General features: G+C 42.5%; 1 protein-coding gene across 1 annotated transcript in view; it reads left to right on the top strand.

The window, feature by feature from the left end:
• Nucleotides 1-13426, top strand: part of Kcnh8 (potassium voltage-gated channel subfamily H member 8) — a 375994-nt gene extending 362568 nt beyond the window's left edge. The window contains exon 16 of the mRNA XM_040729522.1: nt 11260-13426. Coding sequence (XP_040585456.1) covers nt 11260-11949 — 690 coding nt within the window. The 3' untranslated portion in view covers nt 11950-13426. The remainder of the gene's footprint in view (nt 1-11259) is intronic.
• The last annotated feature ends 1497 nt before the right edge of the window (nt 13427-14923 follow it).

Raw genomic sequence — 14923 nt, 5'->3', positions numbered from 1 at the left:
AGTCTGCCTTCTTTGACATTGCTCTGGCTAAAACCACCCATTATACCATTAGATTTCTGCCCACTTCCATTTGACACAAATGCTTAAGAGTGCTAAGCGACTGATCAATTTCTTAACTGAACCTTAGAGTCAGCCATTCTTCTTAGGAAAGGAGGCCTTTCTCTTCTGAGTGTGGACACTGCCCACATCAGGCTAAAGAACTGTGTTACTGTCCTTTGATAGTGTGGCCCATCAGTCTGTGTAAACAGAAATCCATTTGGAAAACACAGGATTCTTGCAATTTGATATGTCCATCAGTGTCTTTCTGTTGAGAACTACTCATTGAAGTAAGAAGATAAAAATTAGTGGTAGACCAACCACCTCCTTCTAAAGATTGGGTTTTCCGTATAGTAAAATATCTGATTTCCTCACAGTTGTAGCTTAAGAAAGCAAAACAAATAAACAACTTTACCCTTTAAACATGATTAAATGTATATAGCCTTAATCCTGTGTGTAGTGTACTAAATGCCACTATGCCAGGTACAGTGAAAATATGAAGTAGATTCAGAATGTGCAGTTACTCCATACAGCCTCCTACATGTGTTTTCCTTACACCTCCCACAAAGCCATATTGTTGACATAAGAAAAACAAAACAATGAAGTCAAAGCCTAATACTCTGTTTTGTGTGCCTTCTACTTTTCGTAGATGGAATCAGTTAATTGCTTTACTCTTGCACTGTACTTTATTGGGTTACTATCAAACAAGAAATGCATTCGTAGTAAATGTGGAATGTACTCATGACTCTGAAGTTTGTTTCCAAAATGCCAGGCAACAGGATAGCAGAGATTGCAGTGCAGACTTCAGGCACTGGGTGCAGTGCTGGAGAACAGGATAGCAGAGATTGCAGTGCAGACCACGGGCACTGGGTGCACTGCTGGGAAACAGGATAGCGAGATTGCAGTGCAGACTGCAGGCACTGGGTGCAGTGCTGGAGAACAGGATAGCGAGATTGCAGTGCAGACTGCAGGCACTGGGTGCAGTGCTGGAGAACAGGATAACAGACTGCAGTGCAGACTGCAGGCACTGGACACACTGTCGGAGCACTGATGAATCTGCATTCTGATATTTGCTCAAAAACTTAATGGACAGTATCTGGAGCAATGGCTCTGTGTTTAAGAGAACTTATGCTCTACCAGAGGACCTGGATTCAGTTCCCGGGACCCACGTCAGGCAGCTCATAACTTCATAGTCTCTTCTAACTGTGGCTTCAGAGGATTTGATGCTGTTCTGGCCTCTTTGGGTACTTGCATGGACACTTTCACATACACATACACACACACACACACACACACACACACACATGCACACACAAAAAATACAATGAAATAAATTATATATATGATATTGCTCCATTTTGTGTACACTTCATAATTAACTGGTTAAATACATTTTACATGTCAGAAAAGACATAACACTGGTATTAGCCTACATTCCCAGAACACGTAGGGAATTTTAAAGACACAGGGCAGGCACCAATATTAGCCTGCTTTAGATACAGTGCCCACACTTTAGTGCAGGGAAGCTTCAGGGACTGTGGACTGTAAGGGTCAGGCACAGCCTTTCTGAAGAGATTTGTGGGTAAATGCTACAGGTGCTCTGGTTTCTCAGATCTGGCTGTAGACATCATAGGCAAAGTGTTGAAGGGAAAACTGCTTTGGCATAGTGAGCAAAACACATAAACCCTGCTGCAAAAGATAAAGCTTCCCTAGAGGGAAGCAGTGCTTAGATTCACATTCGGTTACTTCACCAAGGTGTTTGTCTTCCCTACCTTTATACCGCTCTTCTATTAGCGGGTAAGAGAATCTGCACCAGGAGTTCCTATGCAAACATCAAATGTGAAGCATGGTGGCCTCTTTAATACATGAGGACTAGATACGTGCTCTTGCTGTGTTAGAGCTCGCTGACAGTTGCACACACGCTGTACCTTTGCCTGTGTTTTCACCACGTGTCCATCTTCTTTCAGAACTGTTCCTCCCCATCCTTTTTCCTTTTCCAGCTGAGTCGTCTTTTTTATTATTTACTTCACAGAACCAAGTCCCTTATGAAACACATGATTTGTAGTTTTCTCTTCTCGATTTGTAGATCGAAGCTTGACTTCCCTGATGGTTTCTCTTGAAGCAAACTAGGATTGATTGTAGAGACAGCCAGTCTGTCTTCATTTTTCTTCTTGTGTTTTGGGTCATATCTGAGAGAAATCCAGTGTACTGAATCCCTCTGTTTTCTTCTTGGAGTTTTAGACTGTAATCTCTTCAGTGCCTTTGTGCCTGTGATCTATTTTGGGTTAGTTGTACCTGTTCTGTGGGTTGTGCATTTAGCTTCATTTGTGTGTGAATTTCCACAGCACCATTGGTTAAAACACTCTTTCCAGTCACATGGTCTGAAAGCTGTGCTCATAAATCAGTGAATGTGAATGTGAAGGCAATGCATGCGTTCTGGTTACTGTGACCAAACATCTGACAAGATACCGTGCCAGGAAAGGTTACAGTTCATGGGGAAGGGGAGGTGGCAGCAGGATGAGATGCTTATCTCATTGCAACCACAATCAGGAGGCACAGAAAAGTTAGTGCTGGTGCTCAGCTTCACCTTTTACTCACTCAGATACGCCCGCAGCACATAGGCCAGTGATACCCACATGTAGAGTGGGTCTTTACTCTTCAATTAAACCTTTCTGCAAATATCATCATAGACACTCCAAAGGATTGTTTCTGCTGCAATTCTAAATCCAGTTAAGCTGACAATTAAGATTAACCATTGCAGTTAATGTCTGGACTTAATGTTAATTGGAGTCTTTCTAGAAAACTCAGCACAGACTCAAACTTGTAATCCTCCTGCTTCGTCCCCTGGAGAGGAGTGCAGCCCTCTGACAGGTGTGCTGGTATGCACCACCATACTTGGCTATTTCTAGACTTAGAAGTATATTCTGATGACTATCTGTACCAAGATTCTTCTATTTTTATTATTTTGCTTTGTAGTAAGTTCCAAAATGGAAAGACAAGTGTCCTCCATCCTTAGTCTCCTCTTTAAAGATAGCTTTGGCTGCTGAGGCACTGTGCCAACTTGAGAAACATCTATTTTGACAAAGAGAGGAGCCTGCTTTCTTTTATAAATAATCCTTTTCATTTATTATTTTAAGTTTCCATGCATGTATACAATGGATCTTGATCATATCAATCTCAACTGATCTCAGAATCACTGATCACATCTCATTTACCTCCAAAATTCATGTGCTGCTTCATTTATTTATTCATTATTTGCTTACTTACTACATGCCTGGCCTAATTAGTGTTGCCCATTTATTCACATAAGCATGGTGTCATCCTGCCAGTGGCCACAATCCCATACAACAGTGACTCTCCCTGCCCCAGATGGGGTGGTTTTTGTGAGTCCCTCCCCTCTCCATGCTGATATTTAAAAATATCTTTATTGGTTCTTTGAGAATTTTATACAATGCATTTTGAAAACATTCGTCCCCACTCTTCCTCCTAACTTCTCCTAGATCCACTTCTACTTCCTACCCCCTATGGTCATACCCTCTTTTTCATTTTGTAACCCTTCAGCGCCAGTTTAAGCGGATCCCACTATGAGCATGGTCCACCCACCAGTTGTCATCATGCTCCTGTGCCATGCTAGAATGTCAGCTGGTTTGATCTTTCCTTTCTGTATTGATTGGGGAAGACAGATAATCTGTAAGGAAACATATATTTGTAAAATTATTGCAGGTAAACGAAGCTGTAAGATTGAATATAGTTAGACTTGAATCCCATTGCACTTCTAATCTCCCCCCTTTAAGGCCATGCCTGCCAACATAGTAAGAAAACTTCCAAGACCCATGTGCGCACAGCTCCATGCCACCTAGACACTCACCAATGGGATAGTAAACAAAGGCCAGAACACATGCTCGCCGACAGCTCAAGGTGGGAGAGGTCAACCAAAGGATGCAATTCTGTGAGAATTGGGAATGAATTCTAGAAACTGTGAGCAGATTGGGACTACCAGTGACTGTGAGGATGGCGTGGCAAGCAAAAGACACAAGGTTTCAGTTTGACAAAGGAAGATGCTCGCTGTTCAGTTATAATTGAGCATGTGTTATATATGGATACATCGCTAAGAACACACATTTTAAATTTCCTGACAATGAAATGTGGTAAGTATGGGACGAAGTCCTTAAAGTAGCTTGAGATAGTCATTGCACAGTGTATACACATCATTTCCATTATGTATTTTTAACATAAATATACGAGATTTTTTTACAATACTGAGGATGGAACACAAGTCTTCACAATGTACTGAGGGGCTCTGTAGTCACTGAGATGAAACTTAAGGATTTTTAACTTTATTTTAAGATGAGTTTTTAAACTCATGATCATCTTGCCTCAGCTTTCAGAGTAGCTGGGAAATAGGCATGTGCTTCCACGCTTAGGCAGTATACAGTTTGGTTACAAATAAAGATGACAAAGAATTCAGTGAAAGATCACTTAGTAGCCTGAATTAGCTTGTAAAAGTGTGTGTGTGTGTGTGAGTGTGAGTGTGTGTGTGTATGTGTGTGTGTGTGTGTTACAGGAAGACTTTGGTGCAATTAGTACCTCTGAGTTTAAGAGAATTATGTCTCGCAGGAAAATATGCATATTTGGCAAAAATTGAGACAGGTCAAGAACTCTTCACACTAAGAAGAATACATCACCAGATGCATCCCCATCTGCTCACTAACACATGAAAACACAAATCACAATGTTTTTCTCTGACTACCAAGTTCCAGAGTACAAGGGTTGAAGTGATAGCCAGGACTCAGAAAGTGTTCGTAAGTAGAGCTATTTCACAGGAAACAAACAACACTGCTAAGGATGTGTTTTGACTTACACTCTTGTTCCCAAAACACACACCATAAAAACACCAAAACAACAAATCTCCATTTCCACCTAAAGCCACAGTACAGTATATGACAGTATCTGGAGTTACTGGGGAAAATAGGGGTCAGCCCCACAGATGGACTGCATAAATAATAAATTACATGTTACTAAATCTCCCAGTTTTAAACAGTAGAGACTCGGGTGAGATATTCAGAGTACATGAAGCATTCTCACCTGCTAGAAGCTTGGTGATAATAATTTCTGTCCTTGCAAGTTTTGATCAGTAGGAAAATTATTTAAATTTAGTTAAAAAATAGAAACATACGTTGAGAAATTTGCCATGCAATTTGCTCTTAATTAAACTACCCATCTACCAAGACAAAATTTGGCGTGTGTGCTCTATGGCAACATTTGTGCAGAAACTTTTGCTGCTTGAAAACCAGTGTAGTCCCTGCCCTCCCTGCACTTAGCCCACACAGGTCCTTGTTCAGTTCTAAGCAACACCCTCGTGCACATCCGTAAACTTCGTCTCAGATTCCTGATAGAGAATCCCCAACCTGCCTGATTGCAATTACTCAACCTTTGACCTGGGAAACAGAATCTTAAAGAACCGTTTCCCATCACCCCAGCCATTGCCCTACCATAGAAATCCATGCCAGACCATGCCAACATGCAAGGTTCCTCTGATATTAAGTGTTAACAGAACAGGGTGGTTTTCCCATGCTGATGCAAAGGATAGGTCACACAGGTGACTGTGACTGCTCTTTGCTCTTGGCTGTCTTTTGGATTAGTATTCACTGCCATGCAGAAATCCTCAAGTAAACCACACGGGATACTTACACAAAAACCAGTTATATAGGGACTAAAGTTTACATCTACATTATTTAAGGCATGCATCACAGTCCTTATGGGGAAACGATACAGTGGAGGGAGGGATATGGGTAAAAAGGCATCAGTAGAGCTCATTAAGGTAATTTGGAGCTGTAGGCTCTAAGGAATCCTGGATGTGGGAGAAATAAGGAAGTGTGGTAAGTTAGTGGTTCCCTCCTTCATACATGTCATGCATGCATGCATGTGCATTATCACTGCTGGCAAGTTTGTTGCCCCATAGTGTGTGACAAAAGGTGATGTCTGCTACTAGTAGAGGCATCCCAAACAAAGCTGTGTGGCCACTGTGAACTGAGACTTCAATGTGTGATCCTGACACAAACTGAGAGCATAGCCTTTGGATGCGCTGGTGTCGGGAGAGAAGTGAGTCACTTGACAGCTCAAATGCTGCTTTCCTTGCTGTCCTTTTCTAGGCAGACTTCAGATGACAGGAAATGTTGGGGAGGAGCGATTTGCTGCACAGATAGGTGGTGATGGTCAACTGGTTTGGCCAACAATTTTAAATTCCAGACTGCTGGGTTTTCGTTCATAGGCAAAGAAAGCAGAGACACGGGAAAGGGAGGAAGAGAAAGAATGAAAGAGAAAGAGGAAGAAAGGAAGGAGAGAGAAGTGAGTAGATGAAAAGTAATGTTCATTTTATCCATTCTCTCTATCTGGAATCAGAAGTCCACATCAGCTCAGCCTCCCAGTGTGCAAAGTTTCAAAAGAGAAAACAACAATGATGGAGAAGGGGTGTGGTTGGGAAGACTCTTACGTTTTCTAGTATCAGTGACAGAAGTGTGTGAGGATTGTAGGTTGCTGTTGGGCTAAGAAGAAAGCTTGCCTTTGCTTGGCCAGGGTGGCCCTGCTTGGCTGCACTGCTTCTCTTCACAGTGATCTGGCAAGAAGTTCAAAACTTGGTAACTGGACAATCCTGCACAGAAATCAGCCTCAACAGTCTTCATTGGCAATTCTATTTGGTCTTTTTTCTTTTTCTTTCTTTCTTTTTTTCTAACCAGGTGGTGTCTTGAATTCTACCACCCTCAAAAAGTAAACTCTTTGTTTCTTATACTTGATCAAGACTCACGTCTTTCCTATCTTAGAATAGACTCTGTCAGCAAACACAGCAGGGACCAGTGCACACTACTGCAATAAAACCTACTGTGTCTTGTGTGGATGTCACTGTCCCCTCAGTGTCACTGTCGTTTCCGCCTTCAGGAGATGCTGTCTCTGTTTGTGGCAACTGACTTTGTCCTTACAAAGGAAGAGGTCCCCTACATAAAAGGGATTAATCCCTAATGGAACTTTATCAGGGTGCAGGGGCGTGACCCTGGGAACACAGTGATGGAGTTCTTCCCTCACATCACTTAACGCTCTATTTTCTTGACTTCTGTGTTGTTTTTAGTTCTAGCTAAGGCAGTAATTTGTCTTTTGGAACAGTTAATAAGTATTTGTATTCCTAGAACCAGTGGAGTCCATGGGTTCCCATTCAGAGTTCATGGCCTCAAATATGTGGTGATTGCACAGTGTAAGTTAGATGTCAAGAACTTGGCTCCGAAAAAATGGGAAATTTTTATTTTGAAAGCTAGAAATCCATTTATTCTGAATTATGGTGTTTACCCTGTAGCAAATCTTTTGTTGTTGTTGTTCATATAATTTGCTTTGAAGAGAATTTACTGTTTAATCAGTGTGGAATTGCTTTCTGAGATTACACTATTTACTTATCTGATGTTGAATTGACAATCTATATAACTCTTCTCCATGAAGCAATGGTTTATGCCACTGTGTTTTGTAGAGATTCTAAATACATTAGGAAGCATCTCCCAACTCCGTCAGATTCAACGCAATCACATACTGCAGCAAAAGATAAGACCTGGATTCTAGATCAGAGTCATTATTCATGATATAAGTAAACTTAAAAACACCATTGGGGGGGCTAACGAGGTGATTCAGCAACTAATAGAGCATATTACTCTGTCACGTCTGCTGCGCAGCCTGTGTCCGAGAACGTGCAGAGGGTGTCGGGGATTGACAACACAGAGACTCATTCAACGATGTAAAGAAAACTTTAAACAGGCTCCAAAAAGGTTCAAGAAAACCTCCTAAGAAAAGCTCCCACCAGAGAAGCTTCTGCTCTATCCTCTCCCCTGGCTGGTTCTGCCCTGCCACCAGAGGTGGATGTGTGTGGGTTTTGAAGGTGCGGTTAGTCTTTGGACAAGGTCAAGGTCAGGGCGGTTTCTGTGGGAAGGCCTTTTCCAGGAACTTATTGCCCCCGGCATTGTATCATTTTTAGTAAACATGTTTTTACTAAACATTGTCTTACAGCTGCCTACTCCCAGGCAGAAGGGGAAGTGGGTCTCTGCTCAAGGTCTGGTGTTCCCACATTACTCTTACAACTGATAGGAGTTCAGTTCCCAGCACCTATGTCAGAGGACTCATACCCACCTGTAACTCCAACTGCAAGGGATCTGATGCTCTCTTCCGGCCTCTGAGGGTACTACCAATCATGTACACACTCACACACACACACACACACACACACACACACACATACACACACACACACTTTTCATTTTTAAAATAAAACATCATTTCACTTCTGGGCCTCAGTGTTGTTTCACACTTTGAACCCTGCCTGTCTTAATGTTTTTGGTTAATTTGATCATGAAAATGTGATATCATTATACATTTGTTAAAACTTTCATGAATACTGTTCAAAATCCATCCTCCAATGCTTTGTCTTTATCCACTTCTAAATGAAGGGTTTTTACTTAGGGTTTGTATTGATGTGAAGAGACACTATGACCACAGCAACTCCTACAAAAGGAAACATTTAATTGGGTTGGCTTGCATGCAGCAAGGCAGCATGTAGGCAGACAGGACTGGAGAAATAGCCAAGTGTCCTACAACTTGACTTGCAGACAACTGGAAATGGTGGGTCTCACTGGACATGGCTTGAGCATATATGAGACCTCAAAGCCCACCTCCACAGTGACACACTTTCTCCAACAAGACTACACCTACTCCAATCAAGCCACACCTCCTAAAAGTACCACTCCCTTTGGGGCCACCACATGGGGGCATACTTACTGAAAGCTCAGTTAATCCACCAATCCAGGTGAGTTTGATTCAGGAATGGGCTCACTGTGTCCACAGAGAGAGTCATTCAGATGTCCTTTCAATCATCCCATTTAGTGCCAGAATGTACCCTGAAGTGCTGACAATGGAGAAAAGGACTCCATAGAACCTTCAGCGTGTCTGTGGGGCAGGGATCCTGTGACCTTGAGTGGGTATGATCCACACATGCAGATTGGAGAGTTGACTCAGTCCTTCATGTTTATCCTTCCACCCCATTGTGAGATTGGGATGCATGTTCTATTTCCAGCAGTTTCAGATCCACTTGAAATAAGCCAGACAAGTATCCATTTGGTTCCCTACAGTTCCACAGTACCACAAAGAGTTTGGGTCTTGCAATTTCAGCCAATATGTTAATAGTTAGAAGCCTGAACCACAGAATGACTTCTTTCTAGACTTTCTAAATGCCTCAGTTTGAGCAGTGCCACCTCCTGCTGGAGCTGCAAAGAAGTAGCTTCAGGATGCTCTCACAGGAAGTGAACTGGATGTTTTAGCAATGTGTAGACAATAACAGTAAAGCTGTCTAGGGAAACAAAAGGGACTAAGTGGGGAGAGGAGGAGAGTGGAAGATTTAAAGGGTATATTCTTCATAAAGCAGACATTTATATGAAAACTGATTATGTAGGTATTTTTAAAATGTGTGTAAGAAAAGATAAAGAAGCCTGCCCCAAATAGAAATCTTGGTCTTGGTATCATGATGTTGAAACTATTTTTTGAGCCTTGATGGTGTTTACCTGGGGAGTCAACTGCTGCTGTTGGAACCTTTGTGGCTGTGATAGTAAGATCAAATCATAGCAGTGCTATCATAAGCTATCATGTATTAACATAGAGATGGCAAACTATCATAAGCTATCATGTATTAACATAGAGATGGCAAACTATCATAAGCTATCATGTATTAACATAGAGATGGCAAACTATCATAAGCTATCATGTATTAACATAGAGATGGCAAACTATCATAAGCTATCATGTATTAACATAGAGATGGCAAAGCATTGCAACACTACGTTAGTGTTGGGTAACCTGAAGAGTGGAAATGTGTATGTATCCTGTTTGAGGTCAATCAAACCAGTCAGAAAGCACGGACTGGAGCCACATCCAGTCTCCTAGTGGACTCTGTGGCGTTTTGTTGTTGTTGTTGTTTTAATCTAATGTCAGGGAAACAACTCTGTCAGTAGATTTTCTTGTTTTAAATGATTACTTTTCAGTTATTCTTACGTTTAGGGACTGTGTCTCCTCTTGAGAATTTGATAAATTATAAAGGATTAACCTCTCCTATGAGCGAAGCAGACACAGTACAATTGAAGGACCTCCTAGTTACTTGATAGATCCCAGGACACTCGGATGTTCATAGGGCTTGCCTGTAGTTAACCATTTCACAGATTTTTTTGTCTTCATCTCTTCTTGTAACTTACATTTTTCCCCACAGCTCTCTTGCTACGAAATCTGGTAAGAATTCTCACCACCCTCTCCTTCTTGGAGATCTCTTTGTCTCTGGACCTGTAGTTACAAGACCAGCCCTAGGAAATGTTAAGCTACAGCTGCTGTTCAGTCACCACACTCAATGTGCCTGGTACATAGCACATGGTATCTGTCCCTCTGGGCACTGATGACATCTGCGTACCTGTCAGCATCCCATCCACTCTTAGGAAGCAGAAGCTGTCAGTGGTGCTCAAGGCTTCCTTAATCCTTTGCAGTGATACCTCCTCGGTTACCGATTAAGAACTCTGTAACACGATAAATAAATGACCCAGGACTGATAAAGGGGTTTAAGCTTCAAGTTGAAGATCAGAAAAGCAAAGCAGCTGGCTACTAGCTCTTACCTCTACCTCAGACCAATGGGGGCAATCCTCATACTCCCTACACTTCACTGCTCCTCAGATTCACTCAGACTGCTATGCTCTCCTCAATGTAGCTAGAGACTAATTCTCAGACTGAATGCCTCTACCTTTTATACCTCTCAAATCAGGGCTTACTGGCATGAGCCCTGATTCACTCTCCGGTAGCCCAGGGTGGTCATGGACTCAGAGATCCATCTACCTGAGTCCTGAGTCCTGGGATTAAAGATGTGTGCGTGGCTTCTATGGCTAACTAGTATGGCTGCTTTGCTGTTTTGACCTTCAGTGGCTTTAATAAATTGCAAACGATATATCACCACAGACCCCTAACCACACTCATCTCTCCTAAGTGGGTATGTCTTTAGATAAGGATACAAACCTGTCTATGTGCCCAGCCTTGCCACTCACCTTGAGTTCGGTTAGCTCTGAGTTGGAGTGGCCGTCTTTCACTTTCTGTCTTCAATGCTCTAAGACCTGTCCACCCTGTGTACCTGTGACCATTGTTGTTGACTCTGCTTTCTCTCTACAGGTAACAACATTGACTCAGGAGGTCTCCCAACTAGGGAAAGATATGAGGAACGTCATGCAACTTCTGGAAAACATCTTGTCACCTCAGCAGCCATCAAGGTTTTGTGCCCTGCATCCCACTCCGATGTGTCCTTCCAGAGAAAGCTTGCAGACCAGGGTGAGCTGGAGTGCTCACCAACCTTGCCTCCATTTTCAGACAGGTGGAGCACAGCTTTATCGTGGTAATGTCACCTCTGACATCTGGAGTGTGGATCCCTCCTCTTTGGGAAGCAGCCCTCAAAGAACTGTAGCTCATGAGCAAAACCCAGCAGATAGTGAACTGCGTCATTCTCCAAAGTTTGATTATTCCCCATCCCACTGCCAGGTCATCCAGGAAGGTCACTTGCAGTTCCTGAGGTGCATTTCCCCCCATTCTGACACCACGCTGACACCTTTGCAGTCAGTCTCGGCCACTCTCTCATCCTCAGTCTGTTCCTCACCAGAAGCATCCTTGCACCTCATTCTCCCAAGCAGATCAGAAGAGGGCAGCATTACCCACAGACCTGTGAGTTCCTTCAGTTTGGAAAACTTACCAGGCTCTTGGGACCAAGAAGCAATGATGTCAGCCTCTACAGAGCCCTTGGAGAACTTTCCAATAGAAATTGTCACAAGCACAGCAGATGCAAAGGACAGTGAAGCCATAAATGTATGATGTCAGCACATAGGGCAGCTTCTGATGCCTAAACTGCTGCCGCATGACAGCTCTAGTTTGCCTTTGGGGCCTGGAGTAGGCATGGGGCCTAAGCAATGTTGGGAATTCTGCAGAAAGGAGGACAAGGGGCCAGGGAAAGGCAGATCCACCTCTACACTGTAGCAAACAATTTCTAGATCTTAGAAGCATCAACACTATTAACTTACTGGTCTGTTTGACAGACTTTGGTAACCATCCAAAGACCCTGAGGGTCTGAATAGATAGAGAATCCAGACAAAGAGTTTGCGGGTTACTTTTATCCTACATGGCTTTTGTGAAGTGCAGCAAAGATTTTTCCTGAGTGCCTGGCTGTCACTCCTGAACAATATTCATAGCACTGTCGGCCCTTGGGGATGCATGGATCCTGCTGATCTCCTCCTTTTTGTGAAGGCAGAGGGACAATTATCACTGCATGTCATCTCCTAGACAATCAGTAAAATAGAGTTGGTGGCCAGTGGTTACCTAACCGCGCGTTATTTGCCATGTAAATGAAAATGTCTTTATTTATTGAAAAAAGAAGCTATTTTTATAACCTTGGTATGAAATATGTATTTAAACTATTTATAAAAAAATGAATGTTTTCATTTTGGTAAAAAAAAGCTTGCTGTTTTAAGAAGAAATGCACTGCTATTATGTATAGTAAATCAAAGATTATTTATCATTAACAGGTTGTAGTCCAAAAGTAATCACCTTTAATCTGCATGCAGTTTAGAAAACAGGAAAAAAATGTGCCCTCGCACTTCTGGGCTACCAAAGGACAGCGGGCTCGTATTTTATTAATGAAGTAAAAACGTGGACTCCATGTGGACTCCGTGAAGTGTGGCCTGGTAACCAAGAGGGCTCCTCTTCTCTGCTGACTCATGGGATGCTGTGGAGCCCAGCAGCAGCTGTGACTGTCAGTCCTCTGAACACTGCATCCTGTGGTTTAAGAGCCTAAAATGTGTATACTGTGTGATCACAACCGACACTGAGCCACACTCTGGGTTCCAAACTATGAATGTATCCTACCCTGGCTCCCCATTTTAGGAGAGGCCATGGAACAAGGTACATCTCCAAATGAGGCTGAGACTTGTGGGTTATGACTGCTGGGCACACTAGCCACTTACACTGTCCATGGTACTCCATGCAACATTGAACCTTTGAAGTTAAAGTTCCCCATGGGGTTGGTAACAGGAGAAAGGAAACTCCAGGTTACATGGCTAGGATGCTCACAGATAGAACCCAGAATGTTTCCAGTACTTCACATACACCAACATGCAAATTCCAATGCTATGTTTGGCAATGATGTAAATTAAAGCTGTGTACTGTGTTTAAGGATATTCAGGCCTTCATCTTTTCCAATTTCCCTACAAGTCTATACTCTGGAGCTCTTCTGGTCTTATACCCATGAAAGAGGATAGACAATGCAGAATTTCATCATTAAAAAATATCGAAACAAGCTGAGGTTTCTGATGTTGTGATTTGTACACCCTAAACCTGGCTGGAGCAGCAGAACCAAAAAGGAACGCTTAAGAAAATAACACAGGGTTAGGGACCTACACAAAGCCTGTCCATCACACTTTCAACCTGCAGTCTCTTCTTAGGTGGGGGAAACTGAGGAAAGAGCAGCAGTCTAGATTTCATGTGCCGTTTGCACACCCCTTCTTCTCTCTATCTGTCTCATCATTTTAAGTGTTATTCAAAGAGAGTTCACTGAACCAACAGGCTTGTGAAGAGCCACATGGCAAGCCAGCAGGACTGTCACTCGTGTCAATCCAGAGACTAGCATTCTATTCTCTGGTACTAACTGTGTATCAAGAGATCTTTAGAAATTATGTGTGTTATGCTCTGACATACAACCACCAAACAATAGTATTTGTCATCATTATCCCTATTTTACCAGTAAGTAGCAGAGAGATTTTTTTTTACATTTTCCTCATCAAATTGTTTTAAGTTTTAGAACATATACACAAACAGCCACTAATGAAATCTCACATCCATATCCATTCCTTGCTGCCTTTTAAAATATATAAGTCATTAACTTCCTTCTAAATCAATGAAGGAACACTTGCTTCTGTTTTGCAAGTAGGTGAACAAGTAGGGAGTAGTCTCTAAGGGTTTGAGATGTTTGGAAACGCATGGTATCTTTCCATGCAGATCCTTCTCGCCTCACAGTTGTTTTAGTGGCTTAAGAAGCAACTCCTGGGCCAGCACAGCAAGCAGAAGCTCGAAATGGCAGGCCTCCGGGTCCCTTACTTGAGAGTGCCTTCCCCTTTACAATCAGCCTCGCCTCCACCCTGACACGCAGGGTTCTTCTGAATCTGAGGCATCGCTGAATGGTTTGTTTGACTTGGGTGATGTGTGCCAGGATGCTGCTACAGGAAATGGGAAATCATATCTTTGTCTAGTGTGAGATTCTCTAAGGATGGCTGCCCAGCAGAGAACAGAGTTCCATGTTCCCATCAGAAGTTTGGGGGTCCAGAATTTCCCCCTTACCTACCCACTGCTGAGAAGCAAATTTTACATCCATAAATGGTTATTTTCTTTACCAAGCTCACTTTTTAAAAATAACATTCAGGAAAAAAATATTTTGAAAAATGAAAGGGGGCTCCTAAGAAAACTTGTGCTCTTTCAATGACCAGAGTTCAATTACCATGACTTACTCACGATCACCTGTAACTCCAGCTCTGGGGAATCCCAAAAACCCTTCCAGCCTCCACAAGCACACACACACACACACACACACACACACGAACACACACATGAACACATACACACATACACACACACACACCCTGAAATAAAATCATCTTAAATCTTCTATATGTAGTTCTGTTTAAGAAAACCAGGCACAGCCAGACACACACACACACACACACACACATACACACTCACACACACACTCACATACACACTCACACACACACACTGAAATAAAATACTGACATCTTAAATC

This window comes from Mesocricetus auratus, unplaced genomic scaffold (genome assembly GCF_017639785.1).
Source record: "Mesocricetus auratus isolate SY011 unplaced genomic scaffold, BCM_Maur_2.0 Super-Scaffold_100021, whole genome shotgun sequence".
Lineage (NCBI taxonomy): Eukaryota > Metazoa > Chordata > Mammalia > Rodentia > Cricetidae > Mesocricetus > Mesocricetus auratus.
Note: the sequence above shows the minus strand (reverse complement) of the source record. Positions and strands in the feature narration are given on the sequence as shown.